The sequence below is a fragment of the Octodon degus genome, unplaced genomic scaffold (genome assembly GCF_000260255.1).
Source record: "Octodon degus isolate 3935 unplaced genomic scaffold, OctDeg1.0 scaffold00126, whole genome shotgun sequence".
Lineage (NCBI taxonomy): Eukaryota > Metazoa > Chordata > Mammalia > Rodentia > Octodontidae > Octodon > Octodon degus.
The window spans coordinates 1,895,376-1,921,206 of NW_004524702.1; the positions used below are offsets into that span (position 1 = coordinate 1,895,376).

The following is a 25,831-nucleotide window of genomic DNA, read 5'->3' on the forward strand; positions in this document are numbered from 1 at the left end:
TTTTTTTGGTCTCTGAGACAGGGTCTTCCACTATTTAACTTAGTCTGGTCTTAAGTGTACTTATGTAGCCTACGCTAGCATCAAATTCACAACAATCCTTCTGCCTCAGCCTCCTGAGTGCTGGGATTACAGGTGTGTGTCACCACATCCAGCTTCCTTTTTCTCTTTTAAATAGAAGGATATGCAGTTTGTATTGGGCTTAATTTTGGGTTTTAAAAGTGATAAGCAGAATGGTTTTTTTTGTTTGTTTTTTGTGGCTGGCTCAGCCCACTCTGGGGGTGGGGCTGGTGTAGCAAGTGTTGCCAGGGATTGAACTGCAGTCTCTGTGCATTTGCCTAAGCAGGCGCTTTAGACTGCTGAGCAGTCTTGCTGGCCCCCATGAATGGTTTCTTTAAAGGATGCTTTGACTGTAATTTCTTTTATGAGTCTAAGAGTAGGATCATATATCCCTAGCACTTTATCAACACAGATATAAAAATAGGGATCAGTTGAAGTGATTGTTTTTATTTTACTGTTTTAGATTCATAGAAGACTTGAAAATTTGTAGTAAATGTAATTTTTGGAAGATATAGCAAGAAATGAATTTTAAGACATAATGCAGGAGTCAGGTAAATGGGTACTAATTGTGGCCTTGGTTAAGCCATTTAACCTCTTAGTAAAATAGAGTAGTATATGTTTTTGTTTTTATGTGGTTCTAAAGATAGCAGTTTGCCAGTTTACTTAAGTTCATAATTACCCTATCAGTTGGGATCTGGTTTATGTGAAGGGAACAGGAGAAACACATCTCTCTCAACCTCACGTGGGTTGTGAGCGCATGAGTGGTGACTAGATGGCAGTGGCCTGACCTTCCTCTTTTACATGCTCGTGGATTAAATGGGACTCTAGGGTAGTGGTGCCTGTGTAATAGCGTGTTGAGAAGCTATGAGGTAGTACAACCACCTGTCTTATATCTGGTTGGGTTTTTATAATATAATTTTTACTCTAGTGGAACGGGTTAATTAAGAAGCATGATTCGCATTCAACAGACTAGATTTTAATATACAAATAGAGCACCCATACAACTAAAACATGCTATGTGTATGTGTGACTTTTCAAATCATTTATTTATTTATTTGGTACAGGGTCTCACTATGCAGCTTGGACTCTTAGTGATCCTCCTGTCTTAGCCTCTCCAGTGCCGGGATTATAAGCATGTGTCACCACACCTGGTTTTGGTGATTGGTATGGCCTGCCCAGAGTTCTGGGGCCAGCACAGCATGCGGTACTGGGAATCAAATCTGGGTCCTTGCACTTGCCAGGCAGGTGCTTAGACCGCTGTCTCCCCAGCCTAAAGTGTGCTTTTTATGTGTGATGTGATGTGTGTGTTCTATTGTTGAGTTAACCCCCATAATACATTGTTTATTAAAATTCTGATACCATATTGTTTCAGAATAGCCTGTCTTGTAAAGTACCTAACACAGTATCTTGGATAGCTTGTTTTAATCCTTGCATGCAGATAGAGGCTTTGTGTTCAGGTATGCAGACAGACCTGCATAGGTTAAGCTCTTTGTTTAGTTTAGGACAAAGTCTTGTTTTGGCTTTTTGCAAACAAGCGGAATTTTTTTCTTTTATTTTCTTAAGAATTTGGTCTGGAGACTCCCAGTGGTAATTCCAAGCCTGATCAATCCTATGATCTCAAGGACAGACACATGCAGGGATTTGTGACAATGTTGAGAGCAAAAGCTCACTTCCTAGGATCTTCTTTTCTCTTCCACTCCTTGTCAAGACTGTCAAGTGGGGGCCAGGGAGATGGCTCAGTGGAATAAGTGCTTCCCTTGCAAGCACAAGGGCCTGAGTTCAATCCCTGATTCAGCAAAAAAAAAAAAAAAAAAAAGACTGTCAAGTGGAATTGATAGTCAAGGGTTTTTGTCCTTTTCTACCTTTGCTAGGGTGCTGTTGTCCTTTCTCGATTCCCTGTGCTGTGCTGTCATTTTCCACTTTTGTCAGTACTTACCTGTTAGCGTAGTTACAAGAGAGTGATGACGTTGGTGATATAAACTGTCTAGGGAATTCCTCAAAAGGTTGGGACGTGATTTACTATTAAAAATTTTGAGACAAATGGAAACCCGGATTAAGCTTTGCTTCTGGAAAGTCTTAACAGATTTCCTGTGCGTGTTCAGAGGTACTGTGCCTGGATTCTTGGAAGAATGTGATATTACACAGGAGGTCAGGTATTTAAGCAAAATACCTTCATTTTCCAAGGTAAAAGCATGTTAGGGCTAGAAAGATTGTTTAAGTAGAAGGATCAGGTTGGAGGGGCCAAGCCTCCACTGACTAATGAAGCCCACTAGATCCTAGGGATGCTTTGAGATTATCTCTGAAGTTGAACTCAAAACCCCTAACTAGGACTGAGGGTATGGTTCATTGGTAGAATGCCTAGCATATGAAGCTTTGGTTTGATCTTAGAACACAAAAACAAAATCGCCCTTTGAACAGCATACTGTGTAAGCTTGCTTGGCTACACAGTGTCCCTAATTTTAGCATCTTGTGTTCCAATAGGCTGGAATCTTAATGTGCAGTACAGCGAAGTCCTGATTCCTACTTCCACTCCTTAATGGTGTGCATTCACAGAGAATTGCCTGATCTATATATAGGCAGTGTTTATCGAATTTAGGTTAAGCTGTACCTAGTCATTCTAGTGGCTGTATAGTTAACCATCATCTGAAGGTGTCTACAGGATAGGGCTCAGTGACAGTGATGGAAACAAAGTTTTACCTTCCTCTTGCACAGCACTTAACTAGTCGGAGCTGTGGGTGTCAGTGATTCAGACTGTGTTGTCTGTCACTCTTGAATTAGGTGGGTAGGTGAAGGTCTTAACAGAGAAATTCAAGCTGGATAAATGAAGTGATGGACCAAGAAGAATCAATTTTGCAACCTCTTTCAGAAAGGAATCATTAGTGGCCCATAATAAAGAGCTGTTGTGAAATATGACATGCATATCTTTTCAAAGTAGTGTCCTACAGATTGTTAATTTTAAAAGGCAGGAAGTACCTTTATAACCTAGTACTTTAACCTCACCAGTGCTCCCTTCTGCTCAGGGGTAGAGCGTTTGCCTGACATTGGCAAAGCCCTGGGTTCAAAGCTTCTCAAAACAAGCCAGAAGGAACTCAGATGCTCTTCAATTGAAGAGTGGTTGGATAAAATTCAGTATAAACAACAAAATTCTATTTAGTCATTAAAAAGAATGAGAAGGTGTGGGGGTAGGTGGGACGTGTACATAGGTAAAATTGAATGTGGACTATTGGAAGAGGGTTGTTTGTTTGTTTGTTTTCCATAGCAACTTTCAGGTACACACAGTTCCATTCAGGGTTTTTTTTTTTTTTTTTTTTTTTTAAGACAGGGTCTTGTGGTGTAGTCCAGACTGGCCTCCAACTTACAGTGAGCCTTCTGCCTCAGCCTCTCAAGTGCTGGGATTGCAGGTGTGCACCACCACGTCTAACTTTGTTCCATTCAGTATTAACACTGCTTGGAGGAGAGGACTCAGTCCCTGAGACTGCTCCTGCTTCAGGTGCACAGTGAGTTCTAGGCCAGCCAGACTTCCTGATTTACTGTTTATGCATCAGAGATTCCCACAGTCCTCTGGATGAGTCTAATAGTTTGTTTGAACAATTCACAGAACACAGAAAACCACTTTACTTAGTACTGCAGGGTTATTTGGAAAGATACAATGCAGAAGCTGGCAAGTGGGGGAGGGCCATGAGCATGGTCTGGGGCAAGGAGGGGCAGAACTGCATGCCTGCCCTGAGCTTGCCACCCTCCTAGTGCCTGACAGCCCTCTGGATCCTATAATTAGGCATTCTGTGGAGGCCACAGTCTTAAGTACTGCTGAGGAATTACTGGTTGGGTCTTGAGTTCTTTCCCTTCTCATCAGCTAGGAGTGGGCCTGAAAGTTGTAGGCCTCTGTAAATTACTCTTTTTGGTGTCCTAAAGCAGTCTAGGTGCCTGCCTAGAATTGCCTCTGTAGACCAAAAGATGGCCTATACCACCTCACTCAGGAAGTGATGATTTTACGAGCACTGTGTCAGGAGCTGGGAAAACAACCAAATAACAGTATTTCTAGTTATGCCAAAATTGTGTGTTCAACTGTATTGTTAGCAAGTTGTGTCTCTTGGGTGTGATAAAGTACATGAGTACCTGTCTCGGTCACTTTCTTCACTGCTAATACAAGATTCTCTATACCAGAAACTCACCAGAGGAGAGACTTATTTTGGCTCATGGTTTAGAAGTTTCCTTAGTCCTGTTGTGGTCATCTGGTTCCAGATTGAAGTGACATGGCAGAGAGTTCTGGTGGATCAAAGCTGCTCATCAACTCAGACAGCCAGGAAGCAGGGGGACTGAGGAGCCAGAAGGGGAGATACACTCTTTCTAGTCATGTTCCCAGCAAGATCTCTTCACCTCACAGAAGCCCTGCGCCTGTGCACACAAGCCTTGGGGGATATCCAGATACAAATTACAACCATACCTTTAGTTTTCAGGAGTATATGCTGGAAGTAACGTGGGGTAAAGTGCTCTGTCTTTTATCTTTTAGTCACTTCAGGAAAATCTTATGTGGAGAAGAGGGGATAGATTTGGCAAAAGTTCTTTGTGTATTTTAAAATTTCAAAATAAAATGAAGGAGGGACAGTGTGTGTGTGTGTGTGTGTGTGTTTTCAGGTAGCCTTTAGGATCATTTTTTTCAAGTTCCTATAGAGATTTCAGTAGTGTTTTTGTTTTTTTTTTTTTTAATTTATTTATTTATTTGTGTGTGTGTGTGTGTGTGGGGCCAGCTCAGCCCACCAGGGACCGGGGCTGGCTGGCATGTGGTGCTGGGGGATTGAACCGCAGTCCCTGTGCTTTGCTAAGCTTGTTCTAAGTAGGTGCTTTAGACCACTGAGCCATCTCACCAGCCCTCAGTAGTGGTTTTGGAAGGCTTTATTTAAGTTATCTGTTACTCTAGGGAAAATTTGATATATTTGTAATTTTGAGTCTTCTTTCCAAGAACAAGGTAATTCTTTTATTCAGGTAGGTTTTTTTTTTTTTTTTTTTGGTGGAACTGGGGATTGAACTCAGGTCCTTGCGCTTGCCAGGGGAGCGCTTATTCCACTGAGCCATCTCCCTGGCCCCTATTCAGGTAGGTTTTAATGTTTCTCAGTTTTGTAGTTTTATTTTAGTAGATCATGCACACTTGAGTAGCTAGGTCTTTTTTCTTTTGCAGATGTTGAGAATATTATATTCCATTATTCCAGTCCATGTTGGTTATAAGATAAACAATTTTAGTCTCTTAATATTTCAGGTGGTTCTTTTGAATTTTCTGTGGCATATTTAGTGTTTTTCAGTAAAATGTTTTCCAATTTGTAAACCTCATATCTACTTGCACTGGCTAGAATGCTGTGGAGCTGTTTTAGTCTTGTCCTTTCGTTTGTTTTGTTTTTTTAGACAGGGTCTCCTTAGACAATTCAGGCTCACCTCCAACTTCCGGCAGTCCTCCTGTGTCAGCCTTTTAAGTGCTGGATTATAGATGACGCCACCATGCCCAGCCTTCGGGTCTTCTCTTGCCTATCTGGTTTTGTTTGTTTTCCTGTTAATTTCATTTGTTGTCTGTATTTTACCATGAGTTGTTTCCCATCCTACCACAGAAATTAGGAAAATATGTAATTTTGTCCTGTGGGTAATTGCATATTTAGGTATGCCCATGCCCTACCACCTCTCTCTACTTCAGCACACATTGCCTCTTGGTTCTCATTGGGAAGCATGAGGGTAGGTAGTTCCTATCACCAGTTCAGCCTCCTCTGTTTTTTACTGATACTGTAGTTTCTCACTTTTGCCTTCCATTTACATTATTCTTGCATTGAAGGTATTACTGGTTCTTCATGATGTATTACTAAGTAAATGACAAGATTTAGTGCAGTGTGCTATCTTTAAAAAAGGGAAGACAGTATCTTGTGTTTGAGAAGAAACTGGAGAAATACAGGTGAAACTAGTGATAGTACCCATCCTTAGGAATTGGTCCAGGACTTGTCATTCTGTTCCCTTTCTACTGTTAGATTTTTCAATCATTAGTTTAGATGTATAAACAGCAGAAAATTAGTACTATTACATAAATTTGTTTCCTCATACTTCAAACATTTACCTTTTTATTTACAACCATAGTTACATAGGTTTAATCTGGCATTATAACGGATGGATTCAGTACCCAGTGCTTCAAATAGAAGACCAGGGTAAAAGCTAATTATTGTGTATCTTTTAGTAGGCAAAAATTTGTGGTTCATAGTATATTTCTTAAAAAAGGTAGTGCTCTGTTGTCTGTAGTTTCTAATATAAAGTAACTGATGTTGGTATTCTTTTCATTTTTTAAGTTTTTTCTTTGGTAGTCTTTTAGTTTTATTTTTTGTTTCAATGTATTTAGTACAGGGTCTACAGGGTCTCACTACACAGATTGGTCTCATAGTGATCTTCTGTTTTCAGCCTCCTGCGTGCTGGGATTACAGGTGCACACCACCACACCTAGTCTCCAGCACTGTCTCAGCGTGGGGGGGGGGGGGGCTCGCACAGCATGCCAGGGATCGAATCCCTGCGTCTGCCTAAGCAGGCACTTTAGTCTGTTGAGCTATCTGGCTGGCTCTTTATTTTTTAAGAATCTTCAGAGTAATATTTTGGGATTAGTATAGAAACTAGTTCCACGTGGTGTCTTTTTTTTATCTTTAGCCATGGTTGTTGTTGTTTTTTTTTTTCCTCCACTAACAGCACAATGCTAAAGCTTGCAGGAATCGTTTTCAGATTTACCTTTATAGAGCTGTATATTTATTAGAGTAGCAAGTGATTATGAAGTAGAATATTACCAGTAGTATTAACTAGTTGTAAGGAATTACTGTATGTCATTAAATTATGAGTAATGTTAGTTGAGTAACAAATTTTCCTTAGATCTTGTTCATTCAAAAAAGCTATTAAAGGCAGGTGTGGTGATGCATGCCTCTAATCCCAGAACTTGGGAAGGCTGAGGCAGGAGGATTGCTGCAAGTATGAGACGAGCATGGGCTGCCTCAAAGTGAGTTCAAAGTGAGCCTGAATTATAGAGCAATACCCTGTTACAAATACACAAGGAAACCAACTAACCATTACTTTGCAAAGAGAATTAGCAGGGGTTCTTTCCTTCATTCTGGGGAATGGAAATCTCTAATATTTACTGTTGGGAGTTGGATTAGTGTCACTATAGTTTTATCATCAGTTTGGTAGCCAGAGAATCTTCTGTTTTGCACATTCATCCTGACCTTTCCCTTAGTGTAACTACAGGTTTTTCTTCTTTTCAATATTTTTTGTAACCAGAGTTTGTGCCTCTTGTCACTGAAAATAATAGACTACTGCTAATGGATTTTCTCTTTAAGGAATATACCTCAGGAATATCTTCTATTTTGAGTTTTTAAAATAAAATATCAAAATTAGTCCTTTTTCTTTCCTTCTTTCTTTTGAGACAGTCTCACTATGGATGACCTTGAATTTGAGACTGTCCTGTCTCAGCTTACTGACACTAGGATTACAGGTGTGTGCTACCATGTGCCCAAATAGACGACTAGGGGCCAGGGTTTTTTGTTTGTTTGTTTGTTTGCATTTCAAGCTGGCCTTGAGCTCACATTGTGGCCAAGACTGGTCTTGAACACACAACAGTTCTGCCTTGGACTCCCAAGTACTGTGATTACAGTTAAGATTACGGGTGGCCACCATGTCTGGCCATTTTCTTTAAAATAATGCAAATCATTTAAAATATTGAACATCAACTGTTTGCTTTACTGGTGAGCCAAGTTTAAGCTAATGTTTGATAATATATATCTTGCTGCATTCAATTTTAGTGTTGGGTTTACTTTGGGAGAATTAATACCAGGTTACCTTTTCATAACTAGAAGTTACAATATCTGTTTCTTTTTTGATACATTTTGACCTTTTTGTTTTTATTTCCATTTACTGGCATAGACATTCCTTATTTAATCACGTGGGTTGATTCTGCAAGTAGTTGTCAACTGCATTGTTCACTAAATGAGGAACGGTGCATAGTGTGGACACTTCGAGGTTCAGAACAAAGAGATGGTCCAAGGAAACTCCAGCTTGACGACTTCGCTTTTATTTGCGTAGCTCTTACATGCAGGGCTGTAATGAATAACATAAAACGACAGTCTTGGGGCGTGCACACACTCACTGAAACTGAGTGCTGAGCTGTAGGAGAAGCCACCGTGAGGCCGCACTGCTGCTTAGACAATACTGCATCATACATCTGAATGTGGGTCTTGAGTCCAAGTGGGGGGGCAAACGTTAAGCAGAATATCCATATAATGACTTGATGCATGTTCAGGCTGGCTTCCCACTCGGGATCCTCCTACCTCAACCTCCACAGTGCTAGGATTACAGGTGTGCACCACCAGATCTTGCCTTTGGTTTTTAAATTCTTCAAATTGCACATATGTATTCATACATTTTCAAAGGAGGGTTGGGGATATATCACCGTCTCAGAGTACATGCTCAAGATGAGGCTCTGGTTCAATTTCCAGCATTACCAAAACAGACAAATTGAAAAGGTAGTCTTTTCTTTGAGATAGGGTCTTGCTATGTATTCCAGGTTGGACTTTAATACACTGTGTAGCCTAGGATGGCCTTGAACTCAACTTGTAGTCCTTGTGCTGCAGCCTCTGAAGAAATTGGGGTTCCGGACGGTGCCAATGAACCAGCTAGGTTCTTCTTTTCTTTCTGCCTTCTGAAGTCATGGAATAGTGTTAAATGTAGCTGATGTAATTCAGGAAGTTAGCCGCAGACAACTTCTGCGTAAAGGAAGAAGGCTAGAAATGTACAGCAGAGCTTTTGCTTTCTGTATGTGTGTGTTTGCTTCTTCCTAGGACTGGTCAGAACAGACTGTCATACTATGTGATGTGCAGTTGTTCCTGGAGGGATCCATCGTCTTCTAGTTTATTCTCTTTCTCACATAGGACATGTGTTATATTTTCTGACCTTGCTTATTCTTTCCCCCCATGTATTTTATTTCAGTTGGTCGCATTATGTTTCAGCTCTTCTCAGACATATGTCCGAAAACATGTAAAAACTTCCTTTGCCTATGCTCAGGTAATGAATTTTAAAATTATTTCCAATAAAAAATTATGGCTTACAGTTTTACCTTGGTTTAACAGAATAGATACTTTGTTTTTTTTTTAAAAAAAAAGTATATACAAAATAGCATAGATATACAGCTACTTTCTCTTAGTTCAATGAGAAGAAAGTTTTAAACTAATAGCATTTAAACAGGATAGCATGTTTGCATTTTGTACTATGAATACTACACAAACCACAATATGCAGTGTATTAATTATTGTAACTATCCTACTCACCTGTTTTGAAACTGTCTCATTGCTACTTCTTTCTCAGTAAAATTAATGTAAATAAGAGGCCTGTGAACTGTGTTGCAACAAGAAATGTTTTTTATCCTATTTATGAAATTAAATTATCTGTTTAAGAGAAAATATATAGTCTTAAAAAAGTAAAACTGGGGCTGGGGAGATGGCTCAGTGGAATAAGCGCTTCCCTGGCAAGTGCAAGGGCTTGAGTTCAATCCCCGGTTCTGCAAAAAAAAAAAAAAAAGTAAAACTGCTTTATGACATAATAGACATATTCAGAATTGACTGGTCTTGGTAGAATTGTACAAATTTCAGTACTTTTAACAGCTATAGCATCTGCACATTGCACAAGAAATTTAGGCCTAAAAGGTGAAAAGGCAAAGCAAAATGAAATTATTCAGTATATGTAGTTGGTTTTATGTTCTAAATAAGTAGAAAAAAATGGAGATAGGCTTAGTTTAAAATTAGAAATAGCAGACTAATATTTTAAAGCCAATACTTGGATATACAGTACACCTTTCCCCAATTTTTGTACCAGTTTCTCTGATTATGTTCTTTAGAGAAGCAAATATACCATCTGTAGCATGCAGCCTGTACCATACCACTCAACACTCTGGTGCTGTTTGGCTTTACTTTCTGGTTGTGTGTGTGTGTGTGTGTGTGCGCGCACGCGTGCATATTGATTTCCATTCACTCTTATTTTTAGGTCTCATACAGCGCCCAGCAATTAGGAAGTTCTTTCTATAAAAGGATGGGTTTGTAGCTATATTTATTTTTTTCTTTTCCCCCAGGGGAGAAAGGCCTTGGGAAAACAACTGGAAAGAAGTTATGTTATAAAGGTTCTACATTCCATCGTGTGGTTAAAAACTTTATGATTCAGGGTGGGGACTTCAGTGAAGGTAGAGCTAAAAGTTATGTTCCTAATAATGCTGTTAATGTCTTGTTACTATTAATTGTAAATATTATATCACAAAGTCATAAAAATATGTGATCAGTGCATAGTTTGGTGAATAAATGTTTTAATTCCAGAACATATGAAAAAGTAAACTACAAGATTAGTTTTGCTTTATGTAATTTAGTATAGGATTATTATGTAATAATTTGATGAATTCCCTGACATTGAATGCCAGAGTTCTGTCTAAGTGCATTTATTTTAAATTTTGTTGATGTGGTACTGCTTCAAATAAGTGGTTGGGGAGATCACTTTTTGATAGTATTTATTATAATATTTTGAAAATAAAATTTAGGACTCAGAATATGACCATCTGTAGCAATTGCAAGGCTCAAAGTTTCCTTTAGTAAATTGAAACCATCAAAGTAATTTGTATGTATTATTGTATTTTTCATTTCATTGTGACTTAATGCAACTCATTTGCAGGTAATGGAAAAGGTGGAGAATCCATTTATGGTGGATATTTTAAAGGTAAGGCCTAGTATTTTATGGTCTTTTCTTGCAGTTGTTATTAAAGCAAGTTTGGACATATACTTTTAATGACAAGAAGTTTACTTATAGTTCACTTTTTGCATGAAACTAATGCTTGCATGGAAATACTTTATTTGCATGAATTTGGGGATAAATTATATGTTATGTGTAACTTTAAATTGACAAGATTAATTAAGGCTAACTTTATGGTTAAACATGACTTTCAGCATGGAGGTTAGGCAACTTTATACATGAAAACTCCTATCTTCCTGCCTAAAACTGTCAACATATTCTTTTGTTTATAGAGAATGTGGTCTTTTGCAAAATGAAAAGGTAAGAGAACAAAGCTCAGTAACACAAACTCCAATTCTGTTTCCTTGCACCCTTCCTAATGAATTTATGGACAGTCTGAGTCAGGTTATGTCCGGATTTCTATATTGCTTGAAGACTTGGAAATTGTTACTTCATACATGCATCTGTATCTTTTTTCTTTTCCCAACTGGTTATTAGTTTTACGTGAGGGAAAAGAATATAGTTGTGTTCTTTCTCCCAAAAGCACACAATTTCTTTGAATAAAAGTTGGTATTTTCTCCTTTCTCAAACAAAGGTTTGTATGTTTTCTTTTGTGTACTGGAACTATATGATTGTGTTTTATTTCTATAGTAGTAGCATTTGCATAAATCTAACTGTTGCACTTGCCCCAAAAAGCCTTAGAAGAGTCAGTTGCAGAGATTTATAATGGGATCCAATATTACTAGGTTTTGATACTTAAAAAGCTTCAGTGTTATAATAGTCTTTTATATTTCCTTTGGGAGAAAATGGATTACCACTCTTTTTCAGAAGGCTGTTCCCAAGGTAATCATTTTTCAAAGTTTTCTATGTTTCTGTTTGTTTTAAAGAAAAATTTGCTTTTATGAATATTAACAGGAAACTTAAGTTAATTTTAAAGACATTTTGCTGAAATTAAAATAATCTCCAAGTGATCTTCAGGCCAGTTTTTCCTTGACCTGGTAGGAAGCAGCTTTTTAGCTGATTGTATTAGCATTTAGCAGTTTGAACTCAGTGTTATAGCCCACTTTACTGGTGCTGTTCCCTGTGATACTTTTGTACCTTAAAGTTGTATTTTGTTCTTTAAATTTTATTTTTATAAAATTTTCTTCCTTGTTATCCCCACAGACTGAATTTAGATATACCCATAAAACCTGCTGTGTTTTCTACTCTCACAGTACAGCTTTCGTTCAGTTGAATAATAAATTTGCCAGTGAACATGAAGCACAGGAGAAGAATATCAGTTTATCAGACTAATTGAAAAATTTTGAGGAAATAGGCTTTACTACAGGAATTTTTCTAAAAATTCCTTCTAGTTTCCTCTGGAAGTTGGTAGTTTATATCTCATTTAACCAAAAAATGTTACTACTAAAAGTGACTATTCTAAGGCTGTTTGTACAAAGTATTAAATACATGTTCTTTTCCTCAAGGCTTTAATTAGTATCCTTTGGCCTTTTTATGCTCTTGTTGTTTGATTAGTTAAAAAGTTTTTTTCTAAATATTGTGAAGTATCTGTACTGACAAGAAGAGAGATTTCATCCTTTGCTTTCTATTTACTACTTAAACATTACCTTAGAAGTGGTTTATAATTGGAAACTGACAAATTTGTGTTTTCTTCAAACAGATGAAAACTTTATTCTCAAACATGACAGAGCGTTCCTTTTGTCAATGGCAAATCGAGGGAAACATACCAATGGTTCCCAGTTTTTCATGTGAGTAGGCGTAATTCAGAGCTAAGTTTTTCCTAAACAGAGAAGCGCTGTTCATGAGAAAGATGGTATAGTTAAACCAACTTTAATGCTAAAGTTTTGTCAACATGGGTTTTTGTTGTTCTGATGTTATAGGGTAACTGGTAATCTCTAACATCAGCATTGAACATATATCCTGGATTTGAAGAATGGACTAAAAGAAAAATAGAACTTGAAGATGTATATCATTTTCAAAATATATTTCATCATGGGAAGAAAAACTGGCTTTAGCCCCTACCAAATTTGAGGGATCGGTTTATAAAACCTAGATTAAGCATAAACTATTGAAGAGCATTTAAAAATTGCTCATAGTGTAGGACCAGAAATACCCTTGGCGTGAAAAGCAGTTGGTTTGAGTAAGCCATTATGTTTTTTTGTTTGTTTTTTTTTTTTTTTGTCCTTTCTCTTTTTTACTATTGCTCTTTGAGCCAGTTTTGAGAAAGGTACTGTTTTCTGCTGTTATATTGGAATAGGAGATACTGAGGCAGCATTTTAACAAGTTCAAAACTTTGTGAGGTTTTTCTGCATAGTTCAATTAACCTAATGTTCGTGTCACTTCTGCCAAAATTTGTAATGAGATTATCCCTCAGGGAATTTGAGACTGTTAAGTTCGCTTTGTAAAATACAGTATCTTTCCATGGTTGTACATGCATGCACAACTAAAAACTTCTCATTTGAGAATTCTGAAGAAGACCTTTGGCATATTTGAGATATGTAATCTTTTTTATTTTTTGAGATAGGGTCTCACTATGCAGTCAGGCTGACCTTGAACTCACTATGTAGCCCAGGGTGGCCTTGAATACAGGGCAGTCCTTGTGCCTCAGCTTCCCCTGGGATTATAGGCATGCACCACCATCCCTGGCTATATTCTTTTCTAAAGTTACTTCCAAATCTGTCTGTATTACAATCCCATCATACGAAATAAGATGATTATCCAGCAGGAGGTTTAATGCTTTTGATTAGAAGTAAATCTCAGTTGTGCTATATATGTTAGAGAAATATTTTATTTATAATTTATCAGATAAAGTTTTCTTTGACATCTTTCTAAATGAGTAAGCATGAATGGCGCTTCCCTGTCTTTAAAGGAGTAAATTATCTGTGATTTATTTTTTTAAAAAAAGCACAACACATTTTAAATTTGTCTGAGAAGTAGATTTCCAATATGATATGGTAAAGTTCAGATAAGGGACATTCTGTTTCTTAGGATGTCCTAAAAATGGAAAGTCATGGGAAGTGATTTTGCTTGGAGCTACACAGAAAAAAGCCCAGGACAGTTATTCCTGTCTCTTGGTTTCATAGATTATTAGTTATCAGACCTTTTGCTACAATAGTTTTCTGTTCCTAATCTTCTTAGAGGGCCAGTAAAAAGTAGAGAGAAATATTTAGAAACTTTTCATGGTGACTTTGTGTAGTAGCTGTTTACTCTGGGGTTTGCCATTTCCATTTTTAAGCTTATCTGAACTGTGAAACTAATGATTCATTGGTCAAGAAGCTACCGAGGGCTCTAAAGTTTCTTTTAGATTTCCTTTTTATATCATTACATTTACAATTTTATCAGGTAGCAGCAGCTTCTTGCCATTGTTAATACAGATTCGCTTGTTTGTAAAATGTTAGAGTTAAAACTAACACATTTACATATATTAATTAAAATCTAGTATGGAGGTATTTCTAGAGATTGATAGTCTTGTCTTTATGTTACTTAGTGTTTAAGTCTTTCTAGGAATGTTTAATAAAGGCCATATTGTTTTCTACATGGTCCAATTTTACATTACACTGTTTTTGTTTTTTTATTTCGGCTTTTGTGAGGTGAGATGTAAGTTGTTCGGTCTGGCTCAAACTGGTGTCCCTCCTCCCTTAACCTCCTGAGTACTTGCATATGCCATTAGTTTTTGAAGAAGAATGTTAAATGAAGTTTTACATCAGTAAGCTAGGATGTAAAATTCAGTTTGTTTTCATTGTTAACTATAGATAGATAGCACTACGATTGCTGTGAACTTGTGATCAAAATTTTTTCAACTTTCAACTTATTCAAACTTTAGTTTCAAGTTTACTTCTAGAAAGAAATTTGTAATTATAAAAGTAGTCTTAGGTGGAGGTAATTGTTTTTGTTTTTGTTTTTGTTTTTTTTTTTTTTGGTGGAACTGGGGATTGAACTCAGGCCCTTGTGCTTGCCAGGCAAGCGCTTATTCTATTGAGCCATCTCCCTGGCCAAGGTAATTGTTTTTGCACATGCACACACACACACTTCTCATCGTTCTTTTTTAAAAGAAATTTTTGTGTCTGTATTTATGTTGGTTGAAAACACCAATTATCATGCATTGCATGATAAAAATCAAACTTTCACATTACTTACAAAACATATCCTTTTACTGAAAGGGTGAGTTAAATGAAGGTGTGGCCCATGAAAGGGATATCTTTGAAAGTCCTTTGCAAGCCCAAATCCTTTTGGAGCTGAAAGAACAATGCACTTGGTTGGACCTTGTTTGCAGATACTAGCTGTGACTGGCACAGAGCTTTCTGCTGTCTCCCTAGGGGTAGCACCTGCCTTTATTCTGGCCCCGCAGCTCCTTAGGTGCCCTGTGAGTGGCAGTTCTGGAAAGGATAGTGTTAAGAATGGATGGTAAAATAAAAAGAACTGCTTTTATAGTTCCTGTTTTATAGATTTACTAGGACTTTTTCTTTAAAATGTTTTTTAAAAAATCTTATTTGTTTATATTGGTACAGGGTCTTGCTATGCAGCTTGGACTCGTAATGATCCTCCTGTCTCAGCCTTCCCAGCACTGGGATTACAGACATGCCTGGTTTCAGTGACCAGCAGGGCATGCCGAGTTCTGAGGCCAGCACAGCATGTGGTGCTGGGGATTGAACCCAGGTCCTTGTGCTTGCCAGGCAGGCACTTAGACTGCTGAGCTATCTCCCCAACCTTATTAGGACTTCAAGACTTTTACTACTTTTTTTTTTGTCAATATTGCACTTGTAGCTTATGTTATAAAACTGTTACTCTGTAGTTCCCAAGGATTATTTGTTGCTGTAGTGTGTGCATTTGCACGTTGATAAAAGAGTTCCTGTGCTTTGTGCATTGATTTCTTTATCTACCCATTTGACAGCTGCCTTTCCTAAGGCATGTGTTGTTTATATTAAGCATAGTTTTGCATTATGACTGTTTGAATGAAATGACTGGTGCATGATGAAGATCAGATTTTCTTCTGTAAAGTGGTTCGTCCTTTTTACAGTAACTATTTATATTTACCATTGCATTAGTCACAATGATTTTGTTTTGGGGGCTTCTGTAGAAGAAAAAAATTTTTTGAATGGTAACTGCCTGAGAAATGTAAAGGAATTGAAAGATGGCACTCCCCATGAGCCACTCAGGAAACAAGTGTTCCCACCAAAGCATTTTTTAAGGCATTCTAAGGCTTGAGACCAAAATTATTACCAAGTCAACTCAGTATTTACTTACTTAGTTTTCTTTAGTATTAGGTATTTTTTAGGTCAAAGATTAGGAAGAAAATACAATAAAAGCTATAGGGAAGGAGGTGTACCTTAGTGGTATAGTACTTGCCTAGTAGAGACCCCGGATTTGATCCCCTGCGCTGTAAAATTAAAAAGGTGATAGAAGTATAGTTTTATTAGGGTGGAGAAAGACTTAGAGATTAGGTCAGACATGCTTTTAGTTCTATAGGTGATGCGAAAAAGGAAGAAAAGTGATGTGAAGACTAAGTGATAGAAACTTCATAATCCGGGAGTAGCTGTTGCTGGAAAGAGGGTGCTGTGCACTGTAAACTGAACAACTAACCTCTGCTCTGAATTGCTTTTGTTATATGTTTAAAGTAGCAAGCATGTTGCTGGAAATAATGTCACTTGGGAAAATATTCTTTTCCTTTTCTGTTAGTAGTAGCAGTAATTCTGGTTTTAGTTCTCATTCATTTTCATACATATTCATTAAAAGATAAGACAGTACGTAAAATAGTAATTAGGAAGATTGGGTTTATAGTAATAGCTCTTCTGGACTGGGACGCTAAACTGGCTTTCAAGAAGCCATGGTTTTAGTTTTATTTCTTTTGTATCTTGAGTTAGTTTTGTCTTTCCTTGCTTATAAGGTATCTGTGCTTTCTGGTAAACTAAACATTTACTTTCACTGTGAAAAGATGGTCATGGAAGGAGTGATTCCCTTGCAGACATTGTTCTGCCTGAAGGATTTGCTAACTGTGGGCTGATGATTAGCAGGTTGAAGTGTGGCTCCTGGGGCCGGCCAGATAGCTCAGTGGACTAAAGCTCCTGCTTAGGCAGGCATAGGGACCTCCGTTCAATCCCTGGCATGCTGTGCTGGCCCCACCACCAGAGCACACTGCAACTAGGCGTGGTGGTGCGCGCCTATAATCCCAGCGCTTGGGAGGCTGAAGACAGAAGGATCACTATGAGTCCAGTCTGTGTAGTGAGACCCTATAGACCCTGTACTAAATACAAAAAGGGAGGGGTGGGGAGATGGCTCAGTAGAATAAGTGCTTCTCCAGCAAGTGCAAGACTCTGAGTTTAATCACTGGTTCCACAAAAAAAAAAAAAAAAAGGTGGGCGGCTTCTGGAGGGCAGCTGGTCTCAGAACACAAGCTGTGGAGTAGAGACCTGCAGAGCTTTGGAGGACAGTCTTTGTCCCTGTCCACTGGCATGGTCACAGTGATCTATACATCTCGAAAGCGAGGCAAGAGGACCACAAGTTCTAGGCTAGCCTTGGACATATAGAAAAACTGTCTCAAACAAGCATGTTTGGATGGAGGCATGGTGCTGGGGGATAAGCCCAGGGCCCTGTGTGATCCTGACAGTCCTATGTTTTCTATCCCTAGAAATTAGCCTTGCAAGTGGCTGTGCAGATGAATGAGCAGAATATTCATTGGTAATTTGTTTGGTTTGTTTTTGGTTTTTTTGGCGGAACCGGGGACTGAACTCAGATCCTTGCGCTTTGCCAGGGAAGCGCTTATTCCACTGAGCCATCTCCCCCAGCCCCTGAAGGTGGTAGTTTGAAGGGAGTTTTGAAGCAGTGCTAACGTCTGAGATAGCCAAAGTAGACTGGGGTAGAAGTGCCTTTTCCAGCCACATTCATAAGTTTGTGTGAGAGGGGGTTTTCCATTCCTCCCATTTTTGTAGGTGTTGGTAAAAAACCTTCATATTTTAATTTCAGGATTTTTCCTGGGCAGTTGTGTTTGTGACACTTAATCTTGAGCAACTTCCCTTGGTATTTTGTCAACCCTAACATCCAAGCTTAATGTTACTTAGTGTTTATGTGACAAAGATCTGAGCACCATGGAAGAAATTCTGTTTGTAGTGACATTGGCTCTTCTACGTTGGCGAATACATGAGTAGAGCTTGTGACTGAGTGAATTTCCAGTTGCTCTCATAGGAGCTGCGTCGTAGTATGCAGCTTGGAGCCCCTTCCTTGACAGTGGCAAGGGTTAGCAGCTGAACGAAAGGACTGCATGTCAGAGCTGAGTGAGACAGGGTATGTTGTCTTAGCTCCTTTCTGTTGTACTGTTTTACCTTAGAGTACTTTTTTTACCTTGAAAACGGTACCTTATTTCAAACGTACTCCTCTTTTGTCATGTATCATTGCCTTTATAAGAAGGTAATGCTTATTTTTTAATATTTTAAGATTTAGTATGTGCAAAACTTCATCACTTCTTGGCCTTTGGCTAAGATCAAGAGTAATATGTCCAAAATCTCAGTCAGGCATTTTGTCTATGCTATAGTAGGGCTTCTGGTCTGAGTAATAGTATGTCAGTCAGACAGTATATGTTCTGTGAAGAAAAGATATCTTTTTAATGGGGAATATCAGACAAGAAAAGAAAGTATGGTAGCCATAGCCAAATTTTGATAGTACACTGATACTTTCCCTTCCCTTTATATCCTCTGAAAAGATCCCTAAAATTTCATTTATGCTACTTTATTATTCCTTTATTATGTTTAGTGATTTATAAATTTCAGAATGTGTATTGTAGGTGTGAACAGTAACTCCAGTCCAGATATTTTCTCATTAATTCCTGAAAATGTTTTGGTTTGGTGTGTGGCTGAAAAAAAGATTTCAAACGTAGGAGTATAAGGGCTCTTTAACTATGTGAAGGGAATTAGTAACAAGTTCCTTGAAATTTTGTTTTGAATTATCTTAACTCAGTCCTTTTTTATTGAAGGTTTTGCTTTGACTAGTAGAACTGTAACTGCTCTTGGGCATCCAGATTTTTATGTTAGTCTTCTTAGGGAGTTTCTGGGATTTGTGAAAGGAAGTATCATGTTTTGTTACTAGCTGTTCTTGGCACCCTGTGCTAGAGTAGTAAGGGTCTGAGGAGATTCTACTTTAGTTACAATAAGGCTTTTCTTAAGCATGTTTCATCTCTACATAAATATCTTTTGTGAAAGAAAGTTTAGAGCCCTCCATTTTAAGAAGCTTTCGCACTTTGCATAAAACTCTAAAATATTTAACTTCAAAGTTATATTGATATTAAAACATAGATTCAGTCTTGTCTTAAAAGTGTATTACAATTTATTTCTTGCCATTTTTGTGTAAAATTTACAGAAAGAGTGTTACACCGTGCGCTCCAAAGGTAATGTCTCATTACTCTAAGGCTCTTTCTCTTTCTTTGCTTTTTTCTCTTTAATTCTGTTGTTATAATGCATTGAAACATTTAAGACAAACAGCTCTGTGCTCGTGTGTACAGCAGCAGTACGTGTACAGCAAGTGTGTTTTATTGTCATGGTTCATCCTGACACGTGCATCTTAATTTCAGTGGCTTGTTTGTGCTAAATTTTTTTCTATAATCTTCTTTTGGGAAAGTGGGATTATATTTTATACTTATGGGTTTAGATCTTATTACAGTGTGAAACTAGTAATTTCTGCATAAGACCAAGACTGTCTCTACTAATGACAGAAAATTTAGATTGTTTTTGGAATAACAGTAACACTTTTCAGTTTCTAGGATTTATAAGGTTTAAGTGAACATTAGACCTTGCTCATGTATTTTTAAAGTAGATCTGGGTGGGGGAAACTAGAAAATCAGTGTCTATACATTACAAGAGAAAATAGAAATGTGTAAATATTGCAAGTGTTTAAAATGTTCTTTGGCTATTTCTCCTTTAGGTATTTTTAAATAACTGTATAGAAATGTACACATTCATGTTAGTTTCTGGCCTTCTTAAGGTCTTATTTTCCAGGTGTCTGTCACTACTGCATGGTTCTTTAAAGAGCTGCATAGTTTTGAAAGATGAATGCTCTCAGAGTGTGATGGGCTGTCTTTGCCCAGTTTAGTCGTGAGGCTGAGCAGATCATTCCCTCTGCCCTTTCGTCACCCTCTTTTGTGATTTTGCTAATATTCTTTATCCATGTAGACTGTCAGCCCAGTACCCATAAGCCTGCCTTAACATTGGGATTTTACTCCCAGAGGGCTTCTTCTTAAATATTTTTAGTATTTTTAATACGTACTCTAACTCAACTGAAATACTCTTATATTCTGTATCTTGAACTGCAGACACAGGTGAATTATTCACATCCATTTAGTCAGGCTGGGCAGGTGAAACGGAAGAATCTATTCTCTATTCACTTTCTTTATTCCTGCAATCAAGGATCGAGTCTGCCTATTCTCAAGTTTTCTTTTGAATTAAAAACAAAACCTGGGGCTGGAGGTGGAGCCCGGTGGGATCTCCTGGTCCCGTCCTGTGGAGCTGAGTGAGGGGCTGGGATGGACTGGACCTGAGCGGGACACCTCCCTGTGTCCTTGCGCATGTCTGATCCTGCTCCTGTGCACAGTGGGACGCCACCTTTCAGGTGCACTCCTTAGCCTGTGTGCTGTGGAATATGTGTCTAGCCGATGTGCTGGTTTCCTGTTACTTTCACTGTGCTCCAGGAAAGTTTTAGGACTATAGGAAGCACATGTCTGTTCTGGATGCTGGTGTAATGTTTCAGCATTGGTGGTTACCAATTTGCTAGACTTATTTTACTTTTTGTTTTTGTTGCCTGTTTAAATTTTTATAGTTACATTGGCTTGAATCTCTACTTCTCAAGCTTCTAAAGAGTATTTTAAGACTTGTTTTAAAACTCAGTTTTCTTTATATTTTTCAATCTTTTAAAGTTGACATTTTATTTTTTTAAATTAAATACTATAGTTGTCTTACAGAACTGAATATTCTTAATGTAAGTATAAGCATTACAATTTTTATTTCTCAAAGGTTTTTAGCATTGTTATAAAATTAACTTAAAATTGTGTTTTGTTGACATACATGTCTTAGAATTCCCTTAAAATGAACGTTAAAATGTTTATGGGGGCTTCTGATACAATTTACTGGCTAAATATGCCCTATTATCTAGTGACTTTTTTTTCTCTCAAATCTACTTTTCATTCTTACAAACTAAGGTGCTTGTGTTGTACAGTTTTAATTGTCTGCTTTGGGTTTTGTTTTTGGTACCGGGGATCGAACTCAGGACCTTGTGCTTGCCAGGCAGGCACTTATGCTGCGGAGCTGTCTCCCCAGCTCCTGCTTTTGGATTTTTACACTCCTATTCACATAGTGTGAAGGTCTGTGGAAATGCTTTGGGAGAACCAGCTAGGGTTGAAAGCATATTAATCAGCTCTGCCTCCATAGACTTTCAAGAATGATTCCTTGACAGTTGGGGATTATAGAAGGAACTAGCAGAGTGTTTTCTGGGCTGTGGGTCTCTAAAGATGCTTGTAATATTATCTGTATCACTTTGCTGTCAGAAGTGTTGGCAGAAAGATTGAAGGGAAACAAACCATCCTATTTTCAGAGTTGCAGTTAGTGGCAGAATTTCACTTTGAGTGAAAGAAGAGTGGCAGGAAGTTGGGGGAACAGGATTGCTGAGCCCTTGCCTGATTTGCCTGCTTTAAAGCCGCAGGGGGCTCAGTGTGAGAAGCCACAGAACTCACTCAGTGTACAGGCAGATGCCCGATGCACATTTCCCTTTCCATGGGGCAAATGCAGGTGGCTTTCTTTGTTTATGCTGAAAAATCCTGAGTTCTTTTACATGTAGTTTTTGTTGTTTTAGATTTGAAAGTAACTTTAATTTTAATGCATATGTTACATAGCTATGGTTATATGTGAGATAAAACCTATTTTTTATATTCTGTGTACATGCTCTCTAATAGAGATGATTTTGTAATTCATTATAATCTTGACTTTCTAATCAGTAAAATGGCTACAATTGTTGTTTTGGGGGGTCTTTAGTGTTAGATATATATTGTGTTTAACTTTTCCCCTATCTTTTTATCTTTACTTCTTTGTCCTCCACATGCTATGTTTAAACCCTTGCACTCTCTCTACCTGAACACGGCGTGTTTGACCTCATCTTTGTATTGATGTTTATCACACAGTACTACAAAGCCTGCTCCACACCTGGATGGGTAAGCTTTCTGTCCTTCTCATGCAGGGAAGTTTTTAGAGTAGGCAGCTAGAGAGACTAGTTGCCCCTGGGTAAACACTTGCCTGGTTACTCTGATTGATGTCTGGGTTAATCTCTCATGGTCCTACTCTTCCAGGAAGATCATGAGTGCGGTGGCTTTGAGATCCCAGGACTCTGCTGTCACTGAAAGGGCCTGTCTGTGGTCACGTGCAGGCTTCCTAGCTATGCAGTCCTGAGTGGGGACTATAAAAGAAGTTTCTCACTGCCAGATGCAGCCTGTTTTTGGACTTCTAACTAGGAAATGGTTACAGAACACTTTTAGAAAGGCAAAAAAGCTGAGACCAGATTCAAATGTTTGCCTGTTTGAAATGGATTTCAAGCTTTATTCCCTTCTACTTTTTCTTTTTTCTTTTTCTTTTTTTTTTTTTTTTTCGGACCCAGGGATTGAACTCAGGCCCTTGTGCTTACCAGGGAAGCGCTTATTCCATTGAGCCATCTCCCCGGCCCCTCACTTGCTTCATACATCAGAGTGTTTTTTTGTTTTTTTGTTTTTTTTTTGGTGGAACCAGGGATTGCACTCAGGCTCTTGAGCTTGCTAGGGTGCTTCATACATCAAACATTTTGATTTTACTTTCTGGTTGGTAGACATGTCACTTATAATGGTTGTCTTGGATACTGTTTACAGCTTAGTAGCCAGTTCTCACCTGAATTTATATTGTGACAGGGTGCATGTTGTCTTTGGACTGGTTATCTCTGGTTTTGAAGTAATCGAACAAATAGAAAATCTGAAAACTGATGCTGCGAGCAGACCTTATGCAGATGTGCGAGTTATTGACTGCGGGGTGCTTGCCACAAAATCAACGAAAGATGGTAAGACCTCATTGAGTGTAGAGGAAACTAGGATGCAGGTAGAGCATTGTTGAAGGTGTAGGCATACTCCTAGATTGCCGTGGTAGAATAAAGGCCTGTGGGGTATAAAGATGGCTCTTGAGGTCTCTGCCCCACCGCCCACATCCAGTCTGCACATCCTCTCCAGCCCCTCCTCTTGATATTGCCCCTTGCTGCCAGCCCAAAGTGTGCCAGCAGGGTTGCAGGCCTGGACTGTGCAGTGACTTCATGGCTGTGTGCCTTGTCTCAAACTCCTTGCTCTTCTCTAATCTTTTCTCAAGAGTATTTCCCCTGATCTCCTTGCTTTCATCTATAGGCCCCTGTGGTTTGCGCTGCTACAGGAGCCAGGTGATCGCTGGTGTATGTCCTTGCACCAAAGAAAGCTCCCTTCTTAGCCAGAGCTAAAGTCTCATGGTCTAGGAGGCTCTGGATAGTCTAGCTCTCTGGCCTCTTTGCCGCCGCCTCCTCCGCCTCCCAGCATGGTCACCTTGTGCCACGCAGGGGCCTTGTGCTCTTCTTTCCCAGTAGAACCTTTGTCAATAATCATCTGCACAGCACCTCCCTCCTTTGGGGCTCCTTCAGATGCGATCTGGAACTACTCCACTCTCCCTGCTCCCTCTGTATTGCTCTTATGATTTACTTTTCCATCTGAGCCCTTGCGTTTGTCAACTTACGTAGTTAGTTAATTTCCCGTTATCTGACCCATTTAGAGTACAGGCCTGCTGCAGTCTTTTGTAAGCAATGGTTTTATCACCTTCCAAAAGGTTTACTTAAATTTCACTTTTAGTTTGCTATATGTAAGCCTATTACATAGTACTCAGTCATCACATTGTTTAGTCTGAAAGTGCAAGTACTGGAATCTAGTACTAATATTTTTGTTAATATTTATTAAAAGTTTTTGAGAAAAAAAGGAAGAAACCAATACATTCAGAAGACTCAGATTCCTCTTCCAGTTCCTCTTCCTCTTCAGAATCATCTTCAGAAAGTGAAATTGAACATGAGAGAAGTAGGAGAAGGAAACGTAAGAGGAGGCCAAAAGCCAAACATTCTAAAAGGAGGCGAAAGGAAGTCAGCAGTTCGGAAGAGCCAAGGAGTAAACTCTTTGTGAGCCCAAATGTGTGAGTAGAAACCCCTGAGGCTTGTTCCCGCCCCCAGGGCCTGGGGTGGAAGACTTGTGTGAGCTATCTACAGGTGACAAGGTTAGTTTTCTGGTCCCTATCTAAACTGAAATTTGGCAAATCTATAGTAGCATAGACATTTCATATCAAAGATTTACATGTTTTTAGGTGAAAATATCTAAAATTCAAAAAGAAAAAATCATTTTACAATTTTTTTCTGTATTTTAGGGAAGGGTCTACAGGATGTTCAGGGTCTCACTACTAGATCTTTGGACTCATAGTGATCCTCCTATTTAAAGCCTCCAAGAGCTGGGATTGTAGGCGCGAGCCATCACGCCCAGTCTCAATCACCATCTCAGCCTACCCCAGGGGTGGGGTCAGCACAGCAGGCCCGGGGATCAAACCCCTGGCCTCTGTTCCTGCTTGCAGGCACTTTAATCCGCTGAGCTATTTGGCTGGCCCAAAAGTTGAGTAGGATCCCCACCCCCAGGCTGCCTTAAAGGCGGGTCTGGGGATCGAACTGCAGGGATCCCCTGCACCTGAATCAGTTTGCCAGAGCAGGAGCTTAAACAACTGAGCTAACCCACGACCCCCCTGCATTTTTCATATCAACATTGTGGTACTCTGGACTGATTTTTGTGTTCTCTGAAAAAATTATGAAATCCTTTTGAGTGAGACTTGTAAGTTGTCAATAGTTTTGCTGTTATTTTATTGTCAATTTTATATGCTTTTATTATTATGAAACAGCAGCAGTATACATCTTAATTGCTGCCTTGGTTTGTTCTTTCAAAGCCACTCTGAGAGGAGTGACACCAATGAAAAAAGAGCAGTAGATTCAAATGCTAAAAGAGAAAAGCCTGTTGTCCGTCCAGAAGAGATTCCTCCAGTGCCTGAGAACCGATTTTTACTGAGAAGAGATGTGCCTGTTGTCCCAGTGGAGCCCGAGCCGTAAGTAGGATGATGAATTGATATGCTTTTATTTCTCTAATAGAAACTCCTCATCAGGGGGCTGGGGAGATGACTCAGTGGAATAACCACTTCCCTGCAAGCCCCAAGGGCCTGAGTTCAATCCCCAGTTCCGAGAGAACAAAACCAAAAAACTCCGCATCAGTTCATTGCAATTTCATTTGTTGAACAAGGCCCAGGTTCAGAGCACTCTGAAAGGTTCCATAGAAGACATCAGATTAATGACTAGCAGGTAACTTGCCTTTTAGAATGTGAATTTGACTACAGCAGTAAGGAAAGACAGGCCAGTTGGTTAGGTGAGAGATTCTTACTGGAGGTCTGGGGAGATTCCCTTACTGACCTTCCTATATAGGCCTTTTGTTAAAGCTCTGAGTATTTGGTTATTAGATAGAGGATTACTTAAACTTTTGCAATTCGTTTGAGGGACAAAACAGATGTTCCAGTTTTGCTAATACAAAATTAATTGCATGTTAATTAGATATTTAGCATTGTAAATGTTACTAGTGTTAACTTGCTCAGTGAAACTTCTCTGCTTTGTAAAAGCTAGTGTGCAGCTTTAGATTTGATCTAACTGGTTACAGTGTAATCCCAGCTATCTGAGAGGCTAAGACAGGAGGATCCTAATAACAGTACCAAACATGGGCAAGGATTTTAGCAAGATCCTGTCTCAGGATAATTGGGTGGTGGTAGGGTAATGGAGTTTGAACCCTGGGCTTTTGTACTGGGCTATATCCCCCTACCCTTTTATCTGTGTCTGTCTGTCTGTCTGTCTGTCTGTCTGTCTGTCTATCTATTGCAATATCAGGGATTGAACTCAGGACCTTGCACTTTCTGGGTATTCACTTAAGCCACTG

The 25,831-nt window shown here is 38.9% G+C and overlaps 1 protein-coding gene across 4 annotated transcripts in view; it reads left to right on the forward strand.

Annotated features, from left to right (window-relative positions):
- The window catches only part of Nktr (natural killer cell triggering receptor), a 46,729-nt gene that overhangs the window by 8,155 nt on the left and 12,743 nt on the right, over nucleotides 1-25,831 (forward strand). For 2 of the 4 annotated variants that reach the window (XM_023700709.1, XM_004640752.3), the window contains exons 2-9: nucleotides 9,046-9,120; nucleotides 10,181-10,288; nucleotides 10,768-10,812; nucleotides 12,485-12,572; nucleotides 21,977-22,006; nucleotides 22,730-22,875; nucleotides 23,789-24,011; nucleotides 24,804-24,959. In XM_023700709.1, the coding sequence (XP_023556477.1) occupies nucleotides 9,046-9,120; nucleotides 10,181-10,288; nucleotides 10,768-10,812; nucleotides 12,485-12,572; nucleotides 21,977-22,006; nucleotides 22,730-22,875; nucleotides 23,789-24,011; nucleotides 24,804-24,959 (871 nt within the window). Of the gene's footprint in view, nucleotides 1-9,045; nucleotides 9,121-10,180; nucleotides 10,289-10,767; nucleotides 10,813-11,117; nucleotides 12,573-21,976; nucleotides 22,007-22,729; nucleotides 22,876-23,788; nucleotides 24,012-24,803; nucleotides 24,960-25,831 lie in introns of those variants that run through there. The other 2 variants (XM_023700710.1, XM_023700711.1) reach the window with 2 other exon arrangements.